The 7741-nt window shown below is 33.5% G+C and overlaps 1 protein-coding gene across 1 annotated transcript in view; it reads right to left on the reverse strand.

The window, feature by feature from the left end:
• The window catches only part of KIAA2026 (KIAA2026 ortholog), a 47479-nt gene that overhangs the window by 20568 nt on the left and 19170 nt on the right, over positions 1–7741 (reverse strand). Inside the window, exon 5 of the mRNA XM_005425594.2 lies at positions 6212–6301. Coding sequence (XP_005425651.1) covers positions 6212–6301 — 90 coding nt within the window. The remainder of the gene's footprint in view (positions 1–6211; positions 6302–7741) is intronic.

Below are 7741 nucleotides of genomic sequence, written 5' to 3' on the forward strand. Positions count from 1 at the left end.
TTGGAGGTTTAGTCAGTCACACATGGAAAGGCATGAAAGTTCAAGAGAAAATAATTGTGAAAAAAGTAGACAATAATGACAGAAAACTGGAAAAGCTAAGAAAAACTGAAGACTGTGAAAAAAAATATTGAATGTTAGTGAGATGAGCCCAAGTTAAAAATATCAGAGAATACGATCAAGTATTGTGGAGAAGATTTCAAAAACCAAAGCCTAAAACTGGCCTTATTCATTTATATTATACAATTAAATATTACAAATGATCCACATCTTCAATCTGTCCTCAGAAGTACAAGGAGCTGCATGGATGTAAATGTGTAAATCTGTCTCAAAATTCAGTATTTTGGGCTCATATTAGTGTTTTCAAGAGATGCAGGCAAGACATAGAGAAGCAATAACAGTATTTTGAAGTGATTAAAATACAAATCAAGTTTTCAGGATAAGGATGTAAAAAGAGAGCATATAAGATACACAACAGATGGAGATAGATACTAACAGAGAAACTAAACTTAAATTAAAAGAAAATGTTTCACCTGCAAGACTTGAAGTCTATCTATTAATACCCTTGAACCCAAGCATTTATTGGTTACTCTTTTATTGTAGCTAATTTTACCTGCAGTTTAAACCTGCAAATAGGTGTGCATACACAGATTTCTCAGATTATTATATTTACTGTCTGTGTGCATATCTATGTAAATATAGAAATGCTGATGAAAACAACTATAACTGAAAACCCTTTACATGCAAAAGTCCCAAGCATGGCACATATTTCACCAGGGAGGGAGGAAGTGGTCAGGACAAGAGGAGGCAAGGATGGGGAGAGGAAATCAACCTCTGAATAAAAACTGAATAAGATTTAACCCAATAATAAAAATGTTTCCCTAGGCTGCAAATGAGAAGACACAGTAGGTTTTTCCACTTCATTGTTTGCAAAGTTGAGGTCTGAATGAATAAAATATTAGTAAGAGCCCTAAACTATTTTTGATGTTACATGAGTTTCTGCTGAAGGGAAGTTCTTCAGAAGTCCCTTTAGATTCTTGTCTAAACACAGTTTCCCTGCCAAACATTTTCAAACACGTAACAATATTTCCTATTTCCTCACTGAACAGAGAGAGAATATTTTATAAACTTTTAAATGAACCATTTTGCATTTTTTTTCCATGTATAACATACTTTTAAAAATAAAATGTAGCAAATCAATGAAAAACCTCAGAAAGCAATCTCTGAGTTTAGATACTTACACTTCATGAACAAATTTAGCAGCAGCTTATCTGGAATCCCATAAAAAAACAGGCAAGGGAAGCATGTTCCACGCTGGATCAATATATTCCTTTTAATTGCCCCACAAATTAATTTGTCTGAAGTTCTAACTATTTCTGACCTAAACCAGTGGGGTTTTCACTTTAAATTTTCAGGTGTACTCTGAAATATATATTTTTGCAGGTAACTTAATGCTGCAGAAAACCACAGTTTCCTTTCAGGCCTTTTGACTCACCTGCTAAAACAAATATTCATTTCCAAAGATAGACAAAGGCATTCAACCCCCTGAGACCATCTCATTATAAGCTCCAAGAACAATAGCAGACCACAAAACCTTTAAAAGGGAGGATTTCACTTTTTTAGCTGTTAAGTCAAGAACATCAGGGTGTTACAGATCTCTGCAAACTAAAGCCTTTATTCCAAACCACAATTAGTTGTTACCTTGGCTGGTGTCCTTTGACTAAATAACCTTTGTCTGACTTTTCTCTCTCTCTCTAGGGACGATGCAGTCTCCTTCTCAGGAACGTACTGCCCATTATTCGTTTTAACTTTCTCAGCTTATCTGTGGGCATCCTGGGCTCCAGCCTCCCTATTCACCCTCTACACAGCTATGCATTTATCCATCAGACTTAGAGGGCATGGATAAAATCCAACAGTGCTACCAAAATAAAGTCTTGCATTTCAGTAAACAAGAAATCTTTCCACGTTCATGTTAAAAACTCCATTCATTTTATGCAAATTCAGCTAGGATCTGCAAAAAAGCCCTAAGTTCACTATTATATGCAAGCACCTACAGTCCTGTCACTTTCATACTACACAATGTCAAGTAGGGTTTGAAAAAATAATAATAATAAAAAAATTCTGCTATGATATGCAACAGTTAAGTACATAAAACTGATCAACCAAGCAGCTTAATTAACACAAAAAAATCCCTCACATCACATGAGAGGTAGATTATCTGAAAGGCAGTAAGAAGATTTTCATTCACACTGCAAGTCCCATTGATTGGACCAGACAGAAAAGACCTAGGGAAAAGTGGGATCCAAAATGCCAGAGACTGATAGTTGTTATCCCTGTGTTGTGATCCAACAGAATGTATTACTTTACTGCCTCTTCTCTTAAAAGAAACTTTCTATATTAGACTGAAGTCTTTATGTGATCCTAAATATACTAGCAAAATGCTTCCCTATCATGTGTGTTTGTCAAAATTATTTTTTCAGCAATACCACTTCAAGTGTGGAATTAAGCTACTTTGCAAATCTTGGTCAATTTGCTAGTTATAGGAGCTCACATTCAACAAATGACCATGAATATTATATATATAGACTAAATTTTCAAAAAACTAACAAGAGCTAAAAATTCAACAAAATATCAATAGTATTTTTAGCCAGTATGTTCTTCTACTCCTACTTTACTGACTGGATGTAATTTCACCCACCCCTTATCTATGCAAGTATTAGCAACAAAAGAGACCTAATTTCTACTAGTATCTAATTTTCACTGCTGTAAATTCTGGGCTTTTTCTATTAATTCAACCTTTAGTCCAGTTTTTAAAATTAAAGGATGCAGTTTCACATGTCCTAAGCAATATACAAGAGCTCTAGCTTAGACAAGACATTCTAGCTTAGACATTCCTTAGGGTATTAGCCTTTCACTAAGCACAGATCATTAAACTTTAAGTCCTTTAAGTCCCCTTTTTGCACTTCTAACATTCTTCCTTATATTTATATTTCCTTCATTTATTTCCAAATGTTTAAGTTAGGTACAATACCAAATCTGATTTCTCCTCTCCCTCTGGATATGTAATATGTGGTAAGGAGAGGAATTATTAAGTAGCTGAAGGAATAGACTTTTTAGAGCAGCCTGATAATAACATCACATACAACTGCAAAGTCAGTTCCATTTTCTTTTGCCTGCAGATGGACATTTCTGTTCTTACAACAACCACTTAACCTGTAGCAGAATACAAACACAGGTATTTGTGCAACTCCACGATAAATTGCATTAGAAAACTGGTCTGGTTTACAAACAATTCACTGGCACAAATAAGTAGGTAGATTTATCATAATCTAATCTCACCATGCAACAGAACAAAAAATTTTGCTAGCCTATCACATGGGATGGCACAGAAAACAGAAGCTTCCAGAGACACAGGGAGTAGGAGCTATTTATTTGGCAGCAGTTTTGGCTTATATCAGTTGAAAGCATATGTGAAATTGCAGCATTGCTTCAGAACTGTGTCTAGAGTTCAAGTACAGAGTTGAACTCTTCAAAATTAAAGGACTTAGGTAAAATTTAATTTTCTACTCTAAACAGACACAGCAAACTAGCACAAAGCAAATCTCATCATGGGAATAACAAACTCACCAGAATCAAGAAAAAGCGCAAGGCTTTTTAAAAGGAAAAATACTAATCATAGCTAATCAAAAGACAATACAGGTATACAAAAGTAGAGAACCAAACTGTTTTAATCAACCAAACAGTGAAAATACTTTCCAACATGGTTGTAAAATAAACTTGTAGAAATGCCCAAACTTAGAAATGTCCAAACTTAAAATTATCCATTACTTTCTACTACATAACCCTATTCTGATTTTATTTTAACTTGCCGAACAAAAATCTGTCATGCCATTTGTTGTCTCAAGTTGATGTTGTGAAAAGTATCAGATACAACCAGTCCAACTACCTACAAAAAATGAGGGAAAACAGTCTACGTTTACTCTTACAAAAAGGCCCTGTAGCTCAGCTCTTTCATTATAGTCTCCATTACTTCCAAGTTCTGGAGAAGGAATTCCTTTTACATACTCTAGAATAGTCTTCAAGGTAACAAAAGGGAGGTTACAACTAAGAAAAGGTTATACCTGAAAGTCCTAATTTAAAGTTAAATAAGCTGTCTAAAATATGTTAGTATTTAATATAACAGTAAAGCTTGCCTTGAAGGTTTTTCTCAGCAGCATGTGCTAGTAACTTCTACAACCGAAATTACCAAGGAGGTTACTTGTGAAGAAGAAAGAGTCCTATGGCTTCACCCAGGTCATTATTGCAAACAAAAATCAATATTAAATTACCATGAAGTAGTAAGAACATCACCATCTTTCACTTAAAACAAGAAAGAAGTCAATGAACAGCATGTAAGTGCCATCACTAAAATAGATTTTCATATTAGGTTAAATCTCCGTTATCAAATTAGAAAATTGTTTTACTTAACAGAATATGCACTTCAAAAAACCAGGACAAACTCAATTCTGGATGCTTCTGATACTGCCACTGTCATTTAGTTAGAGCTGAAGAATGAAAGCCTGCATTTTCTCCAGTTTTTCAGACATCAAACATAATGACACATGGTGTTAGACTTCAAAAATGAAATCCTAAAGACTTTCCTTACAAAGCAAAACTTTATTTTAGCAAGTTCAAATTTACGACTATTCACCTAATTTAACATTTTTTGTACTTGAATGTTTAAAAGGTAAATATAATATTTCCCTGATATTTTTTTCAAAACCAGTATCTCACTTTACTGTTTCCTCATAACCACTTTTTCAGCAATTAATCCTAACCCTTTTTCTCTACATAAAATTTCTAACAACACAAGTGTTTAGAGACACAGAATCATTATATGATAGGTCTATAAAGAAAAAACAAAAGATTGTCCTTACCTCACAACTACTGAATGCTAAATGAATTATATCTTAATTCCCCTGCACTTTACTGTTAGTTTAAAGTGCAATTATGACATATTTAGCATTTGTCTACCCTTGAAGAAGTCATGTTCCTACAGTTTTACTAGCAGACTGAAAGTCTCACCCACACTGAGATTATTGATATGCTGTAGCATATCAATACAATCTACATGCTATTTTAGCATATAAATACTCTAACTTTGGGCTTTTTATCCTATTGCTGACATAGCTCTTCTGATAACCTCTTGGCATTCTTATGATAAAACCAGTTTACAATTTAGCAACTACAAAATAATTTCAAGATTAGGCTAGTATTATTCCTTTGTCTACATTAACAATTATGCTAATTGCACTGATATTTGTCTTTTAGAATCCTAACTTATTTATCTGTCTCCTACCACAGCTCTCTACCCTACTGAAATAACTTCAGAATTTATTGATTCTTCATGAGACTTAATTTAATTCAACTTTCACTTGAATTAAAAGCAGCCTGATTTCTAACATAGAAAAATCAACACTTCTAACTACTACTTTTTCATAGAAATGCCATCATAGAAGTGCCTACCAAAGGTTCAATAAACAGAACTACAATGAAAAAAGTAGTAAGAGTTCTGTAGAGGGCTCTTTCAACTATTCATGTATTTAAACCCATCTACCATTTTAATAAGAATCACTGCCTTCTACAAAAGGCATGCTGGATTCTCTTGTCTGTTATTCCTTGGAGGTTTTCAGCTGCACAGACTCAGTGATCCAGAGTATATTGGTAAAATTTGTATCTCAATCTGATATCAAAAGCCAGATAGCATGCTTTCTGGTACTAACTCCTTCAATAAATATTGAACAAAGCAAATTTTAATAACACATGCAAAAAAGAGGAATTAAGAATTCTAGCCCAGTAGAAATTCTGATCAACACTACATAGGAGATATGAGAATTCTATCCTGTAATTATTTGTTGGTAAGAACTTATCCTCAGGGCAAAAGAGTCACATGTTTAATGGAGATGAACTACTCATTTTAAGGTATTACCACTACCTATATTTTGTTTTGGCATGGGTAAGTGCTAACACAGGTAATGAATTCATAAAAATATCATAAAAATGTTGAGAACAGAGAATCACACACAGGAAAGATTAAGATTACAGTCCTCAGGTATCAATCTTAGGAGGTTTTCATGCAGTTACTAAAGAGCATAAAAAATTCAGTTGACAGGCCTCAGCAAGTAACTGACACTGTTTCATATCTATACAAGAGAAAGCTTTTAATGTCACATACCGATTTCTTTTTAATGTCGTCCAGATCTTTGAGTTCGTTCTCAATCTTTGTGATTAATTCCCTGAGTTCATCAAGATTAGTGCAAATAAGCTAAAAAACAAATGAACACAAACACTTGGTGATGTGGGACTTGGAAAATGTACACTGAAATTAAATACAATTTAAAAGCACATTATTACTTAGTGCCATCATTTTTGTATTTTCTTAAAGTATTTTTAAACATTAAAAAAAAAAACCCAAACAAAAATCAGGACTTGTTGAAAAAAGGAAAATCTAAGTAGAAAATTCTCTTATTCTTCAGACATAAACCAGATCTCTACCTGTAAGCTTCCATTTCAAAATGTAGATATTTTCTTAAAACTTCTGTGAATGGCAACTACCAAATTTCTGTCAAGTACAGTGATGACTTAGAACATCTTTGAGTACCAAAAAATTCCCTGGCAAAATAAATATACTAGCTTTGTAGTATGCTGTGTTTATTACATATTACATTTGGTACAACTTTTCCTGACCATAACTTTATATGCTTACACAAAGTATTCCTTCCCTGGATATGGTCAAGAGGCATCTGGATCTGGTGATGTGGTTTAGTGGTGTCAGGGTGACAGGGGTAGTGCTGGGTCGGCAGTCAGACTGGATGATCTTGAAGGTCTCTTCCAACCTTGATGATTCTAAGGCAACCTAGTCATCTACCAAATCTACCTACTTAATGTATGTTTTGAAAAAGTATTATATTATTCTAATTCTTGTCTTTAGAAATCAGCTTATTATATTTTTTTCTTTCAGAAAATGGATGCTATTTGCTTGAAAAAATTGTCCACAAAGGTGATCTGTATATTTTGTCTTACCACCATCTAGGGCAAGTTAAGACTAAAAAACCTAGAAATTATTAAGATGTTAGGTTCTGTTGAATTATGTTATAATAAGACTTGTTTCTTCTGAACACCCTTAGGTGGACACCTTTTCCTTTCTACTGAAAACATGAAGCAATAATTTAAGAAAATGAAATTTTAAAAAACCAATACGAAACACACCCTCACAAAAATGTTTTTATCAAACAACTGCTAAGTATTTTTCTCAAATCAGTAGTTTATAACAATATCTTTTTACTTCAAATTCAAGTGCAGTTTTAGATTTTTAGCAAATTCATGTTAGAAGCAGCATTTTTGCTAGTCACTATTAAAAAACTGAATTAACACTTTTAGCAAGGTAAATTTCAGAAACCTCAAGTGCATATGTGCCATTATTTTCATAACATTGTGTACATTTGAAACATCGAGGAAATCGAGTGACTTAAAGTTTACCATTTTTACATTTATCAAGTTTAGAATAACAAATTTATAAGGAAATTGGCAGTGTCTTGCCACAGACCGTGTATATAAAATTTACTTGCGAAAGGTATCTCTCTTGAGCCAATACTGGCTGTGTCTGGCCTGCGAAGAAACCCATGACTCTATATTATTAAGCAAAAAAGTACATCACAAAGTCCTTCACAAAAGTCAATGAAGGCATGGATAAAGGTTTTCCCTA

This window comes from Geospiza fortis, unplaced genomic scaffold (genome assembly GCF_000277835.1).
Source record: "Geospiza fortis unplaced genomic scaffold, GeoFor_1.0 scaffold491, whole genome shotgun sequence".
Taxonomy (NCBI): domain Eukaryota; kingdom Metazoa; phylum Chordata; class Aves; order Passeriformes; family Thraupidae; genus Geospiza; species Geospiza fortis.